At 38.8% G+C, this 19,682-nt stretch overlaps 1 protein-coding gene across 1 annotated transcript in view; it reads right to left on the bottom strand.

Moving 5' to 3' along the window:
* Positions 1 to 7,899: 7,899 nt before the first annotated feature.
* Positions 7,900 to 19,682, bottom strand: part of LOC120771553 — an 85,929-nt gene continuing 74,146 nt past the window's right edge. Inside the window, exons 9-13 of the mRNA XM_040099614.1 lie at positions 19,334 to 19,548; positions 15,845 to 15,983; positions 13,589 to 13,694; positions 13,078 to 13,240; positions 7,900 to 10,473 (exon numbers count right to left, since the gene is read on the bottom strand). Coding sequence (XP_039955548.1) covers positions 8,822 to 10,473; positions 13,078 to 13,240; positions 13,589 to 13,694; positions 15,845 to 15,983; positions 19,334 to 19,548 — 2,275 coding nt within the window. The 3' untranslated portion in view covers positions 7,900 to 8,821. The remainder of the gene's footprint in view (positions 10,474 to 13,077; positions 13,241 to 13,588; positions 13,695 to 15,844; positions 15,984 to 19,333; positions 19,549 to 19,682) is intronic.

Genomic DNA, 19,682 nt, shown 5'->3' with positions numbered 1-19,682 from the left:
GTGTCAACAAAGTAAAGTGCAAACTGGCACTACAACTACACAAAAACCGTTTCACACACCTTTGTGCGTTCGGAGGCAGGGCAAGTGCATGCGAGCATGAGGTTGGATGTTTGTACGGGCGTGCGCCGCTGCTAAATTATCGCACAATGGAGCGTTTATTTTAGTGACACTGCCATCCATTTGTGCAAAGTTAAGTTCAGCGCCAGAAAGCGAAAGCGGCGACGCAGTCAGGAGGTCTAGTTAAAGGACACTTTATTTTAAGGACACACAATTTAGCTCGCTATAAAAAGTTCTAGATTCTCGTTATCAACACGTCAATATTTATTTTAATGGCAATTAGTCTGTTATTTTCTTTTGTTGATCTATTTTAGACACCTCTTTGAAGCGAGATCTTGTTGCCTTAAAATGTACTCCTGAAAGATCTTGTGATTATATTTTAGTTATGCTAGCACTTTATCTTTCATTCTAATACTTCCGATTTAACCGATTCACTTTTCAGCAGAGCCGAGAATTATATTGTCTTTGTATTCAATTACATCGTTATAAAGAGTGTCCAAAAAAATTTCAATGATCATTTTTTTGTATGCGTTTGGATTGCGCCTTGGATCGTTTAGATTCACAAATCAACCTGGCAGATGGCACTACAGTTGACATCTAGGTTATCTATACTGCAACTAAATGGCTCTGGATCGACTTGAATGCATTTTTGTGTATGAATTCATTCATTGATAGCTAATGTAAATTTGAGAGACTCCATGTACTCGTGTAACATAATCAACATTTTTCTACAAGTACTCTAAGAGACAAGGAACAGCAAATGCAGGATAACCTCGAGCTTCACTTAATTGCCTAGTTTTTTGAATGCGACTCTGATATAGATTAATCGTCACAAGCATTAATCATGATCGGTAGTTTGGGCAAAGCTTGACAATATTGTCACGTTGTTTTCCAAAACAAGAGTCAATACGAGGTACAGAGAGATGTGCTCCAAGACTTACTCGACCACACTACTATGAGACTTTGTCTTTATATTGAGGACGTTCTACAAAATTGAAATTACTTCAAAATGGAGTTGCGATTAAGTTGCATATCAACAAAAATTCTTGCTCGACAGCTCTTCTGACGATGACGACTCCAACATATTTCCGAGTTCATTAGTTCCCTGGAAGTTGCAGTCAAAAAAGTCCTGCGGTAAAATCCCACACCCTCATCTACTCGTTTCTGCCACCCAATTCGAATTCGACTTCTGAATGATGAAACTGTCAACGTCACAAAATAAGAGATATTATACGTAGAGAATCAGGCAAAACGATTGCTAGTGATCAAAATACCCAATCCATCTCCTCTTGGATTTTTTTACGACATACATTGCTTTCAACATTGGTTGACACGAAAGTTTTCATATTCAAACTTAAGTTCATTCCAGAAGCAATGGCATCTGGCCATAAAATTGATATAATGAAATTTCAAATATTCAATGACGCCCACTCTTCATAATATACTTGCACATAGTCCGACAGTCATAAAATACGCTATCCTACCTATCGGCTAGCTATCATAAGAGGCAGCGGACGCCCGAAACAAGCATTATCGTCTATATCGACAAGACTTTGCCCAAAAATTTTCTTGTGTACAGTGCAAACAAGATGTTTTAAACAGGCTTCTTCTCACATCTGATCCATTTTTAAGTTGACAACGAAAACGTGAACGAAGTAAAAGCCAACCCTTCTAAAGTGAAACTATAGAGCTTTTCGACTCACACGAACCGGAGGTCCAAGTCCACACTGAAACCGGGTTACCTGAACAGTCTGATGAATCAGAATAGGTTTTATAACAAAACACACCTGGCATTTTTATTTTCTTATTATCATTTTATTTTAATATATTGCATTATTTTATTCATTCATGCAATTTCATTCATTTTCACTCATAAAATCCCTTTAAATCAATTTGTCCGGTTTTTGGGACCAAATGCTCTTATGTGCGCCACAGTCTTTGAAATCACTAGTAGCTAAAAGTATATATGAATAAAAATTCGTAAATTCAATTCAATGACACTTGGAGCGAATTATTTATAACAAAGGTAGTCTAAATTTTTAATCAAAATTCAAGATTCAAGATCAAGTTACCACAATACTGGTTCAATGTTCCAATGGCTGATGCCGATACAAATTTTTTACAAATGTAGTACTTTAGGGGCAATGTGGAAAAAAAAACTTATACACGTTGCCTGTGCAACCATATAGACCAGTTGGAGGAAAAAGAAATTCTGGACATTTTGGAAACGTATTTTTGTAACCAAAATGAATGGTTGTGATTGCTAAATATCTTTTCTAATAAACCATAGCGATAACTCCGTTGTAGTGGACCAAGTGCTTTATGGAGATCACGCAGGTATATATAATGTTCGAATTGTTAACTAAGCTGCAAACATACGAATGAAATACATGTGTACAGAGTAAGCCAATCAGGACAGAGGGGCGATTTTAGTGTGACAGCCAACACACAATCAAGTCTTTGAAGAAAAATTCTAATTTTCCGTGTTAGACGTGATCTGCGATGGTGCTAATAAAGATCCTTCTCTGCTGTAATATTTTCGGCTTTCTCCATGGAACGAACAAAAAAACAAATTTCACTAGACGTTATTGTACGTACAACCTTCGAAATAACTTCAACTATTTTTTCTAAACGCCGCGATTTTTTTAAATTTTTTTTATTATTTTCGAAGGTTGTACGGACAATAACGTCTAGTGAAACGTTTGGTCGCCGGCCAAAATTTGATTTTTTATCTATTTGGCTCATACCTCTTCATATATGCAAAAAATCGGATGTGATGGGTTTTTATTCCTACATAACAAATGTGGAAAAATTTTTTCTAAGGTACTAGAGGTATATCCGAACGGAACACGAAAAGTCAAACATTCACATTAAGTGTGTCCCTTAAACTAGAGAGTATTTGCCTTTAGGAATCCATGTGATGATGCTAATCTCCATTTCGATTTTAGAGTTACATATTTTACTCAGTAATATTGAGAGTCGAATTTAAATTATATAAAGGATTAATTGAGCTCACGCAAATGGCCTTTAGCACCGAAATGGATTCCTAGTTATATTTATGGACATACTTGATTATATAATTCACAGTTTTATAATAAAGCAGTTTTTGGAATTCGTCGGTTCTGTAACGCGCACATTATTTAATTATATAGCTCATTAATAAGGAAAGAATTTGGATCGTTGCATACTTAGCACAGCGTCACGTGCACTATTCATTTAACAATTACTTACGCTTAGCAACGTAGCCTTCGAAATCATACAATTGCCCAAATTCCCCATTCATATTTGTATGTATGTGTGCGTAATAGATGTATGAATGCATACATGTGTGTGTAGAGAAATTAAATGGGTACACATGTTTCCATAATTTCCCCAGTTCATACAAATCAACCGCCTTGCAAGCATGGCAGGCGCTTAAGCTTTCGTGGCGCTTGTACTACAGTGCGTATGCGTAACCTTGTATTGCGTGTGGGTGTAAGTACTAAATATGTAGTTAGTACCTTACCAATGAGCGAATGCTATTTGAATTATGGCCGAATAATATATTTATATTCGGTGCCTAATTGAACGTTAGCCTAATATGCATAATTACTCATGCATATTTGACATTCCATAAGCCGATGGGCAATACAGCTGACAGGATTCTACGAAAATGTTGAGTATTACATACATTTATGGCAAATATCTGCATAGCTAAAACTGATAACTATAATAATGAAAAGGAAAGAAACCAAATAAAAAGTGGAGAAGAGTTAAGTTTGGGTCCTACTGTGTATGAGATGTCTTCGCAAAACGAAATAAGATCTTTAAAATGTTGTAAGCTGTTTGTTTATAACACAGTACAACAGCTAATCTGGGGGGTGAGAAATTCCAAGTCAGGGTGATGGTACTAGGTCAGTATAGTAAAACCCTCAAAGGTTTTGGCGTTTGTATGTGTCAGTTTTTTTTATGACCTTTCAACGAAAATTGGGTACCAAATATAGTATGTAAAAGCTGCTACAACCGTCTAATGGATTGGAAAAATAGATAATAGTGGTTCGCGAGTTATGTTAAACTACGTTTTTGCCAAAATGTTAGAACTAAGCGAAAAAACATCAAGATAAGGAAAAAATTTAAAAGGTCATAAAAAAAAACTGACACATACGAACGCCAAACCCTTTGAGGATGTTACTATACTGACCTAGTACCATCACTCTGACTTGGAATTTCTCACCCCCCAGACAGTAATACCAAAAATGTTCCACAGTGTAATATAAGAAACTTTTGGGGTGACTTAAAGGGGAGTAGAGTTTTTAATTTTTTTTGAATAATTTCGACTGGAGCAAATCTGGCCAAATTACAAGTATTTTTATACTTATCTTGCGTATGTTTAATATCAGATTTCAATACCTTAAAGCGTTTGCACCCACAACTTATGTTTTCAGAGTCGATTTCCTCTATAAATTTTGAGATGTTAGCACTACAATTTACATTTTGCATTACAAATATTTCAGTAAGTGTGCGAATAAGTTTCATAAAGTTTTTGGTAAACATGTTCTCGACTATTGAGTAATATCAAAAGTTAACTTTAAGAGTCGAGACCTTTCCCAAGCCGCAATACACGCTATATATTATATATAATGAACTTTAATGAAATAAATATATACCATTTTGGTTGGCCACTTTTTGCCATTTTTGGCTAGAGACATTATTCCATCAGTGTAAAACTTTTGTGGTTTCTCGGCGAAAAATTGCGATACGTAATTTTCATAGGCTTCTCTTGAAGTCAACTTTGCTCCATTAAGGGAGTTCTGAGTTGACCAAACCAAATGGTAGTCCGATGGTGCAAGGTCAGGGCTATATGGTGGATGCATCAAAACTTCTCACCCAAACTCTCCCAGTTTTTGCGTAGTCATCAAAGATGTGTGTGTTCTAGCGTTGTCCTGAAGGAAGACGAAGCCCTTTCTGTTGAACAGTTCTGACTGTTTTTTTCGATTATTTCCATCAATTTGATTAGTAGAATCAATCGTTGGAGCAGCTCATAGTGGATGATTCCTTTCCAACCCCACCAAACAATCAGCATAACCTTTCGGGCGTGAATACTGGATTTGCGACCGTTTGTTGAGCTTCACCACGCTTGAACCATGATCTTTTTCGAACATTATTGTCGTATTTGATCCACTTTTCGTCTCCTGTTACCATTCGCTTCAAAAATGATTCGATTTCATTTATTTTTCGCAAAGAATCGCAGATGTTAATTTGGTCCATTAAATTTTTCACAGACAATTCATGTATGGTTACTTATGTGACGATCCTGCTCAATCTTTTAAATAATTTTATCGACTTTTTCAAGGATAAGTCGAAGAGGGCGAGGTGCATCTTTCATATCGAAACTTCCAGAACGGAGCGCGCGAACCATTGATGTACAACATGAACTGAAACAGCATTGTCTCCGTAAACTTCGCAAATTTCATTGGTGGCTTGCGTGGCATTCTTCTCGTGTTTATTAAAAAAAATCAAAATATAACGAATTTATTCATAATTTTCACCCATTTTTGAACAGCTATAACTTTTTTTAACCTCCCCGAATTAAATTGTTTTTTGGTTAAATGAAGCCTAAATTTCCCCTTTCCAACACTATATGGTGTGACACAATGTGAGTGGTAGCACTGGAGATATACGACTGCTACTCATCTATTGACAAAATACGAAAATACTTTTTTGACTACCCAATTTGTTCGGTTACACACAAACTTAGCCCCTCCTTACGTTTCAACAATTTTACAATTTACAAAAAGTATTTAAATAACATTTTTGCACAAATAAAATCTCATATTTTTCACAGCTTGCATTATTCGATATGAATTAAAATATTTTTGGAATTCTTGGAAATTTTCCAGCCAGCCGCTGTTTATGCCGTTAGCCGAGAGTGTATAAAATTGTTTGTTTCTGATTTATTAAATTTCTTGCTAAAGGGTACTCTGGCTTGCCGTACAGAAAGCGACGAGTGGGCCTATTTTACTAGAAATAACTTATTAAAATTGCCAACGTCAAAGCCAAAAGGAATAAGACAGAGCAGCGGCAAAGGGGAAATATTTGCTTTGAATGTTGTTGTAGTGCAGGAGTAGAAATACTTACCTAATTACTGCGTTTCGCCAAGTTGAGTGCCACAAAGTAAACATTTGTGCGAATGCGCTTTACATATGTATTTATTTACCTATATACAGTTGGTTTTAATGACCAACAAACTTGCTTTACATAATAAATACTTAAGAGCTAGCTTTATGAATTATATACGGTAATTACAAATTTTAATAATACTTTTTATTACTTTTGGTACTTTAACGTAATTTCTTTGGCAGAGATATGTGATTTTTAATACTTAAGAGTAAAAAATATTTCCTCACTCTTTTCACACACTTTATTTGAATATGAGTGCGTTCCTAAGAAAAAAGTTAGATCATAAATTATTTACACACAGCTACAAGTCCTTTTTTAAGGTGACTAAATTGCGTTAGCGCTAAGAGTATCCTAACTGTGAATGAAACTAACTAAGTTACTAGAAACGTTGCGGTTCCAATGGATTCCACAGCTGTGCGCTTGGCACCAATGCATGGCGAAATGATTTTCCAACTTAGGGCTCATTTCCGTTGCAGAATCAGTTGCCATGGTTTGGGATCAGTAGACCAGAGAATCTCATTGGAAGCGAGTGTTTCAAGCTGGATATTTACATACACTTACGTTAAAAGCAAGAGAAGAATGATTAAAATATAAAATTTCAATTGAAAATTTTTATATGCTGACTCGAAAGTGACAAAAGGCTTATTATATGAAGTATTGAAGAAGAAAAAGAGAGAACAATGTATTATAGAAAAAAAAATTATCTACGTATGTTTTATAAAGACAACTACTTATACTTTTTAGCTATCTTAAGTCTACTAGTTTTAAACACAAATCACAGTGCTCTAAAAGTATTGAGTTCACCGAAGAGCTTCTTCATAAACGCGTACAACGGCTGTTGGATTAGATATTACGGAAAAGGAACTTATGAATATGCCCGGTTAATTATGCTGCAGTTGATGGAGAGTAAAAGAAATGAGGAAACGTTCAAATGGCTTTTATTTACATTCTAAAAAACTTCTTGCCAGCAGGTATCGCATACAAGTAAGCTCTCGAGAAATAACTAAGGCCAAAAGAAATTTACATATGAGTGTTAAAAGTGTATAATGATTGTTCACGTGCTGTTAGAACAGTAGAAAGATGGGTTGCTGAATTTAAACGTGGTCGTGCAAGCCTTGAAGATCCACGTGAAGGACGTATCAACCAGAAATCATGGCCAAAATACAGGATATGGTTTTGGAAGATCGCCGATTGTATGTTGCATAACAATGAAACAAAAACACATTCGAATGCGACTTTCGCAGCAACATTTATAGCGTTTTAAAACGGAGAAAGTGGATTTTGTGCGTCGATTCATCACTATGGATGAGACTTGGATCTATCGCCACGATCCTGAATCAAAACAAGAGACTAAAGAGTGATGTGAACCTTGTTGTTCGGCTTCGAAACGAGTTCGTGTCCGGAAATCGGCCAAGAAGGTTATGGCATAAGTTTTTGGGATGCGAGAGGAATTTTGTTTGCGAATTACTTGCAAACTGGTAAAACAATTAATTCTGAATATTATTGCAACCTTTTGGATCAATTGAAGGAAAAACTTCGTGAAAAAAGACACGGTTTGCATTAGAAAAAAATTCTGTTTCATCAGAACAATGCATCGTGTAACAAGAGCATTTTGACAATGACTAAAATCTATGAATTAAAGTTCGAATTGTTGGACCATCCACCGTATTCACCCTACTTGGCCCCCAACGACTTCCATTTGTTTCCAGAACTCAAACAATTTATGTGTGCCAAGCGTTTTTCATCAAATGAAGAGGTCCTAACACAGATTTGGAGGATCGTTAGAGTAAGTGTATTAATGTTCAGAGAGATTATACTGAGTAATAAAGTTTATTTTGAATCATAAAATTGTGTTTTTCCTATCAAACGACAAAACTTATTGAACAACCTGGTATATGTTTTTATTTCGGGCTTACTGTGTCTCAACTACTGAAATTTTAAATTTTATGAGACACAAATGACATGAAAAACTGTCAAATCCTATCACATGGCCAAATAAGACAGCTTGATTTCATAAAAGCTCATTCCTACTCCAATATACAGTCTCGTATTAACGCGATTTTATCAACAACTGATATACCCCCTCAAGAACAAACTTTTTAGCATATAAATGATGAAGCTCAGCTGGCAATAACTCAAGGTTTAAGCAACGTACTTACCTTTAAGTAGTCCCTAAATAATAAATACATATATGGTAAATAATCTCACTAAAATATCACTTATGAGTCAGTAATATTTTAGAAATTGCCAAACTTTATAATATAATGCCAAAAAAGCCATTCAATGGCTGATAATCTAGGTACACACTCCTACATAGTCTCATCACCTACCTAATGTTTAGTGAACCTACTGAGTATTGAACGTGCTTCACCCTCACTTTAGCAGCGCGTCATTATTATACGTTTAGTTACACTTTTTCAAATCGTCAGAGTGCATATGCATTTATGCAGACCCATGCTTTCCATTTATTTTTTTTTATTTCTACTAAGCTCCTTAAGAAAACTTTAACTTTCTACTACTTAGTATTTCTATGTACAAAACCTGACTAGCTAAGCGCTCTCTAACAAATTTACATGAGAGTACCTACATTTCTAACCAAAATAACCTAAACAGAAACCTCTTTAGTGTACTTGGAGCGATCATTCAGATCGAGTATCAATTTGTCGGGCCGCTTTGCGCGCCCAGCACCATTAGATGGCGCGCTGCTGTCTTCAACGAATGCAGAGCTTGGCTTGGCTTCTTCATTTGTAACAGATCCATTTGAATCGTGCGACATATCAACCGTCGATTGTGTGTTATTAGCAACTTCTACACTCACAGCGCCAACATTCGCCGCTGCCGCGATACACGCTGCCGCCATAGAGTCTTCTGAAGTTGCCACAGCGTCTTTGTGTAGCGTCCCACAACCACCGCTTACGGTGCTGAGTGCAGATGTCGACTGAACAGTTAGTTCGCGCTGTCGATTTCGCAGCCGAATACACGTGCCTTCGCAATCTGAAGTGTCGTCACTGTTGGTGCTGCTCTCATCGGTGGTTGTGTAGAAGATAATGTCGTCCGTGGAGTGCGTCTTTTGCCTTTGACTCGCGGACGCTGCGGTGCTGGTATGGTCAGTCGCAGGTTGACGCTCAAGCAGGTCATTGCTACGCGTCTGTGTAACGCCAGTTCGTGCAGCCAAGCTGTGCTTTTGTGAATGACGTTCATCGCCGGCTCTTATTATTGTAGCTGCTGCTGTTGCTGTTGCGGCGGACGACAGCTGGCGCGAGTTTCGTCCATTCTTGATACTTTTTCGGAACTTTCTACCGCCACACTTATTGCTATTACGATACTTATTTTTACAATTATCACATATACGATAGCGCACGTCTGCACCCAGACTCTCATTGCCGATATCCTGCAAGCTGGGGCTGCTCGTTTTCGTGCGGCCACTGCGTCGCTTGCTGCTGCCTCTCGTGGAAGGTGGTGTATTGGTAGCCGCGCTGCGTACATTGATGCGCCGCCTTAGTGGCACATCCACCTCCGCATCGATGTCCAAGTCAGGCTGCGAGCACATACATTCCAGTTTTATATTCGCAAAGCTGATGCTGCCTTCCGGCTGTGGCGAACCGAGCTGTTGACAAGTGGCACCACTATATTTACAGCCATCATTGCCACCCACTAAGCCATGCGGCGGGGTGAATGGCCGACAGCTGAAATAGTGTTCTTTGGAAATAACCAAGCAACGCGTACAAATGATGTGCCCCTGCGCACAGCCCAACGCTTGCTGATGGAAGTCCTCGCTGCGCGTTAAGTCTGTATTGATGGCGCGGTCTTCACGCAGCGCCAACAAAGACTCCTCGATTGTGGTCGTGCTGGTCTCCACCTCCAGCATTAGTGCTTTCGGTTGCGTAGGCTTAGCAGCATTGCTCGCAGCTGCCGTAACATTGTTGTTGTGCGTTGTCTGCATCTGTTGATTGTACTTCTCCATTTCAGTATTGAGTGAGAGCAATGGCAAAGCGCCACCGCCGGCACTGCTTGCAGTTATGCCACCGCCACTGCCGGGCGTATATGGACGCACGGTTAGTTGGTTGTTCGAAGTGGCCGCCTGCGATGCGGCGGCAGCGACCATAATCATGCCGCCTGGCGTCTTAAGACCGTCTAAGAGACTGGAGATTGTCATAACGGCAACACCTTTCGGCGGCGCCATCTCTTGAATACGCTGCAGCTGCACACTCAGTTGTCGGATTTCTTCAAGTGCTTCCTGGTCCGAAAGTTTTGTGTCTGCGGAAAAAGAAGAAAGTTTACGACTGAGGATTGCGATCGGTAGAGAATTTCTGCAAAAGTTTTTTTTTTATTATGGGGCTCAGTTTGGTCAACATTAGTAAGAGCTGGATGTAATTGCTAATCGGCTAAATTAAGGTTATTTATCAAATGTCAATATACTTAAGATTATGTTGTGCATAAGTAGTAGTAAGTGGAAGTATTAACAATTTTTTGAACAACTTCTTGAATAAGGAAATAGAGTTCAAGTCTGGTTTAATTAATCATATACAGGGTTTGTTCGGAAAGTAATAAGACTAATTTTCCTCCACCGCGACTGTACTTCAGAGCGTGCACGCACCGACTGGATTCGGTAGAGGGCGTTCCTAGTCTCCGTGTACCTGGAGAGTCAGGAATTACATTTTCGCACGACGAGTTTCTGTGTATCAGAGGTACTCGATAAAATTCTGTGTGAAAATCGGTAAATCAAGGACAGAGACGTTTGATATGATCAAGCAGACTTATGCAGATATTGCTTTAGCAAGAAGTTTCGATATCACCAGGCCTTTTTGGAGGGCCGGGAAGATGTCGCTGATGAGGAAGTGAAAACGATGTTCCGTGCCTTTCTTGACATCAAAGGTATCACCACCATAAATTTGTTCCTCCTAGACAAAACGTCAACGCCAAGTCTTACGTGGAAGTCCTCAAGAGACTCAAACGAAAAACCAATCGAGTCCGACAAGACATCGCAGCCGATTGGAAGTTGCACCAAGACAACGCCTCGGCTCACACCGCTTTTCTTGTGAACAGCTACCTCAGCCGCCCTACAGCCCAAATGTGCACACAAAAGTGTAGTCAAAAGTGTAGCTTTTTTAAATATAAAAAGAAATTAATGTGTGCGCCGGCCCTTTAGAAAAAAGAAAATTGGTCGGATAAGTTTCCAGTCAGTACCGAACAGAACAGAATTCGGTGTGACGTCACTACAAGTTGTTTGTAAACGATGTATGCAGGTTCCGGGTACGCCGAGAGATGGTAGCTCAAATCAAATCTCTTACAAAGCTGGACCTCTTTCAAGTATGTAGGGGCAGCCGTTTGAGCTAGTTATCCAAATTTCTAGTACAATAAGTCGATCGAGGTGCTCACTAAGCAAAAGTGGTTTGTAAAGGCTAAAACTGCTGGAACTTTTGTGTGTTATGCAAAGTGCACTGGGCCCTTTCATTTCCTTCAGGTCATCGTACATATGAACGTCCGTAACCGTAATTGGATTCAATAAAATAAATTGACTTTTGAGTTTTGACCGCAAACAACAAATTGTGGTCAAACTAAGCCCACACATGAATTTTCTACTCATACAACTATGAAAATAATTGTTTTGGTTGACATAGATGATAGATGTGCTGACAATTTACGCAAAAAAAATATTTACACAATAAAACGAAAATATTTTAGCTACCAATTTTGCCCTGAAAACTCAAAGTACTGTGTAAAATGTATGAAGGTGTTTCCCTCGGCGACTTCACGTCAAACCATCTACTACCAAGTGAATGACATGAAATGTCCCAGTTAAAGAGCAAATGCCGGATATTTAAGCAAAAACTACTGAGCAATAATGACGAAACGAGATTTCTCTGCCAATGTAAAGTGGAAGTTCGAACAGCGGCGGCGGAGAGCCAAGTGCCACGAAGTGAGTGGCTGGTGCTTGAGCATTTTGACAAATGATGCAATTCGCATGACATGACAGTGCCAAAGCATTGATAACTGTCAGTGCCAAGGTATAGGAGCTGATGACATTACGCACTTGTTTGAGTAATGATGAAGGATGGCAGGTAAGCAGTTGGGGAGAGGTAATGGAACTATTTGCAGCTAAGCATTTAACGACTATTAGAAGTTCGTTAGATGTTAATCGATTTGATAGGATAAAACCTGTGTACCCTGAACAGGGTATTTTAAGTTTGCCGCGAAGTTTGTGGCACACAGAAGGAAACGTCAGAGGCCCTATTAAATATATACTTCTATATAAATGATCAGTCATTCGTTCCAATTCAAACAAAGCGTAATTTCACTTGCTGGCAAATTATCTTTCCGCTCCTAAGAGGACTGGTTCGAAAACGCACTAAAATTTATATTAGCGTTCACCCTGTTCTCTTTTATCCAAGTTAGTCGAGACATTCTTTGCTTGGTATGGTTAGTCTTTCTCCATCACAAAGTTAGATTAATACTTTCTATAAATCAATTGATGGACTTCGGAATTTATTCATTTGAGAATAGAGAAGTTAATATATTATGTTCTCAAGAGCGTCTAGAGCAATTATGTGCTATATGTTTCCAAATCATGAAGTTCCTTATTTTCCATTGTTCTCATTTTAAAACTGTCAGTCGCTTGTAATCACTTGATGAGAGTTTGTGTGAAGGCCAGCACTCGGCTCGTTAACGCTTAATTAGTATGAAATACTTTCTGTTTTTTGTTCACATCAAACCTCTAAAATGTCCAACTACAAACACAAAATGCTTGAGTAAACAATTTCGAGAATGTATGTTGACTAGATAAGCGAAATCCTCTTTAAATCGGGGAAAAGCTAAGCGCTTAGGGAAAAAGTTCGTGATGCGTGTGAATTTGCAACTTACCGCCTGATGTGGTGCCCGCCACGGGAACGGTGGAGGTGGTAACCGAACTGGGATTAGCAAAGGTGCGCACCTGTGGACGAAAATTGAATTTGGCGCCGGAGGACTTGGCGCCCATGCCGATGGTCTCCTGATGCGATTTGCCGCTGCGCAGCACAATGTAAACCTGTTGAGTCATAAAAATACAAAATAAGCAACAATAACAACAAAGGCAACAATGGCAACCATAAAAGAGTCATATAAGCGCCCACAATAAAATAAGCGAAAGCGAATTGTCAGTGAGGAATTTGAATGTAATCGAGGATTAAATAACAATGTTGTCACAAATGGAATTTTTATACGCCCGAGCGAACAATAGGCGTTCGGCTAATTTTAGCCCCCCCAATAATTTTTTTTCATATTTTCATGTCAACATAAGTTTATAAATGTTTGGTTGGTACACAATGCCTTGAAAGTTAAAAATAACGCGTGGGTCGGGGGAGTGGGCGGTGCGTTGGAGCGTTGCGACACTTACCTTGCTGCCGAATATTAAACACAATAAAAGTGTCACCGTCAATTGTGTGTGACAGAAGAAAATGATGTAGAGCAGGTCAGGATTAGCTGGTGATTGCAGGAAGAGCCTAAAAGAATTGAAGAAGCGTAAAGTGAAAAGAAATGTTGAATTTGTGGAATTTCGTTTATCTTCTGTAAAGTCACTGTGCTTTGCTGTATTTTTTTTAACTGAGTTCATTTTATATTATTGTGTTAGCAGTTAGCAGGCGTTTTAGCGTGATATATCAGTTTCGACGTCTATTTTATTTTATTTTTTTGATTAATCTGTTAATTTTCCATTGATAACCTTGTTACTGAACCTCGCATACTGATGTCATTTGAAAATTATCTTTATGTTTTTTATTCCTTCATTTCAATATTATTTCGTTTAAATGTAATTATTATTTTAGCTTAAACCGATAGGAATTTGGCAATTTAAGAGATGTTTTATGAGCCTGTGATATAAAGCCAATATTTTGGCATTTGGATATAAAATAATATATTGGGTAGTCCAAAAGGTCTTTTCGTATTTCTAATCAAACTTCAACTTATTTTTTTATATTTCTAATGAACTTTAATAAATTAAATATGCATCAATTTGGTGGACACTTTTCTACATTTGCCGTTGTAGACATTATTTCAACAGTGTACAACTTTTTTGGTTTCTCGGCGAAAAACTGCGATAAGTAATTTTCACAGGCATCTCTTGAAGCCAATTTTACTTCATTAAGGGAGTTCTGCAATGACCGAAACAAATGGCAGTCCGGTGGTGCAAAGTCAGGGCTATATGGTGGATGCATCAAAACTTCCCATCCAAGCTCTCCCAGTTTTGCTGAGTTTTCAAAGATGTGTGTAGTCTAGCGTTGTCCTGATGAAAGACGAAGCGCTTTCTGTTGATCACTTCTGTCTGTTTTCTAGGATTGCTTGCTACAATCTCATCAGTTGTTGACATGAAAATGTAGAACAAATCGTTCGACCAGGCTGGAGCTGCTCATAGTGGATGATTCCTTTCCAATCCCACCAAACACTCAGCATAACCTTTCGAGGCGTCACTCTTGACTTTGCGATAATTTGTTGAGTTTGACGACGCTTGGACCATGATTTTTTTGCACATTATTGTTAACTAGGTCCATTAAATTTTTCACAGACAGTTCATGTGGTACCCCAACATTTGTATTCAGCCTTTTCTAAATGCTTCAAAACCGTTTGATGATGAATGTTGAGTTCCTTAGCAATGTCATGGCTTTTCAACAATAGATCGACCAGAAAGAGGTGCATCTTTCACACCGAAAATTCCAGAACGGAAGTGAGCGAACCATTGTTGTGCTACACGAACTAATGCAGCATCGTCTCTGTAAACTACACTAATTTCATTGGTGGCTTGCGTGGAATTATTCTCTTGTTTGTAAAAAAATTTTAAAATAAAGCAAATTTCTTGATTATTTTCACATATTTTTGAACAATTGTAATTTATTTTCAACTTCCCCGAATGCTATTTTTTTTGGTTAAATGAAGGTTTAAATATCACCTTTTCAACACTATATGGTATATGGTATATATGGTATGATACAATGTGATTGTTAGCACTGGAGATATACGACTGCAACGACATCTTTTGACAAGATACGAAAAAACTTTTTCGACTGCCCATTATACTCTTTACTGTTGGAATCAAATTTCATATCGGGTGAGTAACCAGAAGACTACTTTCAAGAAAATTTCTATCAATTTTGGTTTATGAGAAGGCGTTGGGGCTTCTCTGTTGTACATTTCTTCTTTTCTCGCACTCTATTGCGTTCTATTAAAATACGACTAATTTCATTCTAACTAGACCGAAAGTAAAGTGTCTCTTGAGCCGTAGCGCAACTAAAATCACTGAAGATGTAACTGCAAAGCATTCGTAAAATGAAACTTTTAGACATAAAAATTTCTAGCGCACATATTTGTAGATAATTCTTCATCTCTAAAAGTTGCATATTGCGGGTGCTTACTACTTTTCTGTTTTTGTTGTTCTACTGCAACCTCTCGTGATAACTTGCCACATTTAGATGAGCTCTTTCGCCGATTAATCAACGCACCTCAATTGCCAGTTCTATTTTACTGCCCACCAACTGTACTTATGACCAAAACATCGTGTAAACGCTTGTAAGTACCACTTAAGTGTATGTGTGTTAGTGTATTTATGCTATTCAATAATTTATTTTTGGTCATTTACTTAACCTGTGCACACATTACTTACATGGAGACGTTGAGGAAGCAGGTCAGCAGGAATTCATTGTAGATGGCCATGGAGATGAAGCGACTCTCGTTGAACTCGGACGGCGCCTTCCGCACCATAATGCACAGGCGCACACCCCAGGCGAGAAATAGCACCTCCACTGTGCGGCAATGGAATTGAGAAATGAAATGAAAAAAAAGGTGAAAATCGAAAGCAAATATTATTGCAGCAAAAATCAAAAATCAGTAAAGTAATTCTGTTCAGTCTGTTTTTCTATTCACCGCCTGTGATTTTACAGTATTTCCGACGCTTTGTACTTTCGCAGCATTTCCATTCATTGCAATTACATAATATTTCGTAATGCTCTTATATAATTTGTATGCCACATGCCACATTTGTGAATTATGTAATTTCTATTTTCTTCAAAAGCCCGAAATTTTTTAAGCCTCTTTAAAATTTGTGCGAATATTGATTTGATGACGTTTTAATGACACACATACATATGTACTTGCGGACACAAGTGTTGAACACGAGCGAAGTTTCAGGGAGAGAGAAAAAAGGTTTTTTGAAAATTTGTAAGTTTCTGCATTATTCATGGCGCAGCACAACAATTTTTCATGCTCGAGTGCCATGCTTTCTGCACCACCACTAACAACAATAACAAAAACAACAACCACAACAGCAGGGGCCTACAGCTTTCGCTTTGCAACAGTCTTTGCTATGGTTTGCTTTTCCCTGTTTTTGTCTTTTTTTCCTTTTTGCTTTTGCTTTTCTTTGCGTTCACTTTGGTTTCGGTAATTTTGTAATCTTTTTCTCGGAATTTCGCCTGTCGCACTTGTGTTTCGCATATTTGATAAAGTGGGTCCCTTCAAATCTTTTTTGTTTGTATAATTTAATGTGACACACATTTCATGCTAACTTCCTGCTTGTGAATAAGTGACTTCATACGGTTAAGCACTTATTTGCCTTATTTGCTTATGTACATATGTATGTGTGTGCATGAGCATGGGTATTGCACTCACCCTCAGTTGCGGAAATCGTAAGCTATTTGAAGAAAAGCGTGTGGGCGAGGAAAAGTCTTAAATTCGTTTATAGTTGAGCTTTCGAGAACTAACCGTTTTGGATACAATTTACTTACGCCAAGCTTAAGCCAATTAAAGTAATTCTAAATGTAATTAAATGCTGTATATGATCTCAGCTTGTTTCTACAGCTTCAAGCTATGAGATCTTCGTTGATGTCGAACTTGACAAAACCTGAAGTATTCGTGTTCATCTAATGGTATCACAACGGTGTGATGGTAAGAACTAGATTTAGTAGGGTCAGCGATTTTAGGATAAGAAGATAGACCTACTAAATTGTTTGATAATTTGAGTTGAATTATTCGTCAAATCAAACGTCGTCAAAGATTTTTGCGATCTTTCAGAGAAAGACTTGATATCTAATTTTGATACTTCATCTAGTCTCTTTAACTGCATATCTCCTAGATATCTAAGACAAGTTCTAGAAAATACTGTACAGAAGCGTTGGATACGTTTCGCCGACTCTCTCATGTTAACTTCCTTTAAATTTTTGCATGTAACGTTGTTGTTTACAAGGTTTGTCCGGAAGGTTATAGGGCTGATTTTCTTTCGTCGCGACTGTACTTCGGTACATTCGACTGGATTCGATAGAGGGCGTTCCTAGCTACCGAACGAGCTGGTCAGTGGTCTCCGAAAACCTGGATAGTCAGGACAAACATTTTCGCGCGACGTATTTCTGTGTGTGGTGAAAACCCCGTAATGCAGCGTTTAGTAGAGCAGAGATACGCAATTAAATTCTGTGTGAAACTCTGTAAATCTGCGACAGAGACGTTTGATTGATCAAGCAGGCTCACCCAGAGGTTGCTTTAGCAAAAAGTGGTGTGTTTCGGTGGCACCAATCTTTTTGCCGGGAAGAGGTCGCTGATGAAGACCGAAAAAATGAGCAAATCCACAGATGCTCATTGTGTTTCTTAACATCAAAGACATCGTCCACCATGCATTTGATCCTCCACGACAAACCGTTAACGCCAATTTTCACGTGGAAGTCCTCAAGAGACTCAAACGAAGGGTCAATCGGGACCGACAAGATATCTCAGCCGATTGAAAGTTGCACCACGACAACGCATCGGCTCACTCTGCCTTTCTTGTGAAAGCCTTCCTAACCAAGTCCGGCATTCCGCAGCCGCCCTACAGCCCAGATGTGGTCCCCCGGATTTTTTTTTTGTTTCCTTGCTTGTAAACGCCGATGAAAGGCACGCATTTTTAAGGTGACAGAGCGGATCCAAGCAGCATGCACCTCGGCTCTCAAGGCTATTCCGGAGATTGCTTTCCGTGACGCCTTCAATGCTTGTAAATCGCGCTGGCAGTGCTGTATCGACGAAGAAGGAGCCTATTTGGAGAGTTTTTAAAGAATTTTAACGACTGGTTCCATAATGTTTTTTTAATCGACTCATCCCAATTACTTTCTGGACAAATCCTGTATATGGACTCGCCCGACATGCTGAACATTTTTGAATAAATATACTCTATAGGGCCTGGTGGGTTACAGGTTTCGTATCCTGCACAGGGTATAAACTGTGATTAAGGCTATAACGGCCCATCCATTACCGAGTTAGGTTTTCAAGTTTTATCATCTGCCATAAACGGACTCTAAGCACACTACTTTCTAATTATCAATTCTCTCAAGCTTGCTTAATTTGCTTTTAGATGATGCTTAAATAAGTGCAGCTTAAATTCTATAATTTCCGCCTTAAACCATTCAACGTTGTTGGCATTAAGGGACATCGTGTTCCACAAATATGCAAGTAGCTAGTCATAAGAGCACGCCTCCCTGCTAGGTATATGCGATGGATGCCGGCTACATACATTTCTTATCCACCCACGAGAGCGGTGGATGCCGGCTACATACATTTCTTATCCACCCACGAGAGCGGTGACCAGCAGCGTGCCATGAAACCGGCTGCCGTCCATAGTTAGATGTGGGGGTCTCTTGACACTCCGAGTGCCTTCAACTATTTCGTGTTCTGCGGCGCCAAAAGTGTGACTGCATGTTCAAGCAATATTTTAAGTTTACACATCATGTCGTTAGCCATGGACCTTGGCATGCTTGGCGTACAAGCTTGTAAATCTCTTATGTACTCGTGACACGAGTACGCGTCTCTGTATGTGTGTGGAGTGTGAGTGTTTGTAAGCGCATGTGTATGACATTTTCATCCCTTTCTTTAAAGCAAAACTATTACGGCGTCGAGGAATGCAAACGCTGTTAAGCCACTTAAGTCGGCGATGCCTAAGTGTTCCTCACAAACTTATTTCTAGCCTGAGCTCTCTTGTAAGTCGCAGGTCTAATCGATAACATCGACAAAAAAAAAAAAAAAATACACTATGCTCTCCAATACAAACATTATGAGTATGTGTGAGTATGTGAGTGCGAATTTTTAGCATTATTTTTCGGACGGCTTCAGCTCCTTTGTATTGTGCACGAGTACTTACTCGATGTGAAAGTGTAATCCCAGTAATCCGTTTTGCATAAAAATGCTTTCAGATCATCAGCAGTGCGGCCAACCACAACATCGGGCGGTGCAACCAAAGTACGCACCAGCAGGCACGTTCCAATGACACCGCAAATAATGCCGAGCCGCTTCAATAGTGCTGCGTCTGTGATTTTCACCGCTTTTGCTGAACGAACACGAAATATCACCGAAATGCTACATTTTGTGGGAAAGAGAGAGAGACAGAGAAACGAAGGTGTTAGTCGAGCATATATATGTACTTCTTAAAATGTATGTACATGTGTGTGTGTGCTGCATGCGTTTAAAGTGCTGAGAATTTAAGTTCCATT

This window comes from Bactrocera tryoni, chromosome 3 (assembly GCF_016617805.1).
Source record: "Bactrocera tryoni isolate S06 chromosome 3, CSIRO_BtryS06_freeze2, whole genome shotgun sequence".
NCBI classification, from domain to species: Eukaryota; Metazoa; Arthropoda; class Insecta; order Diptera; family Tephritidae; genus Bactrocera; species Bactrocera tryoni.
This window is presented reverse-complemented; position numbering and strand designations above follow the sequence as displayed.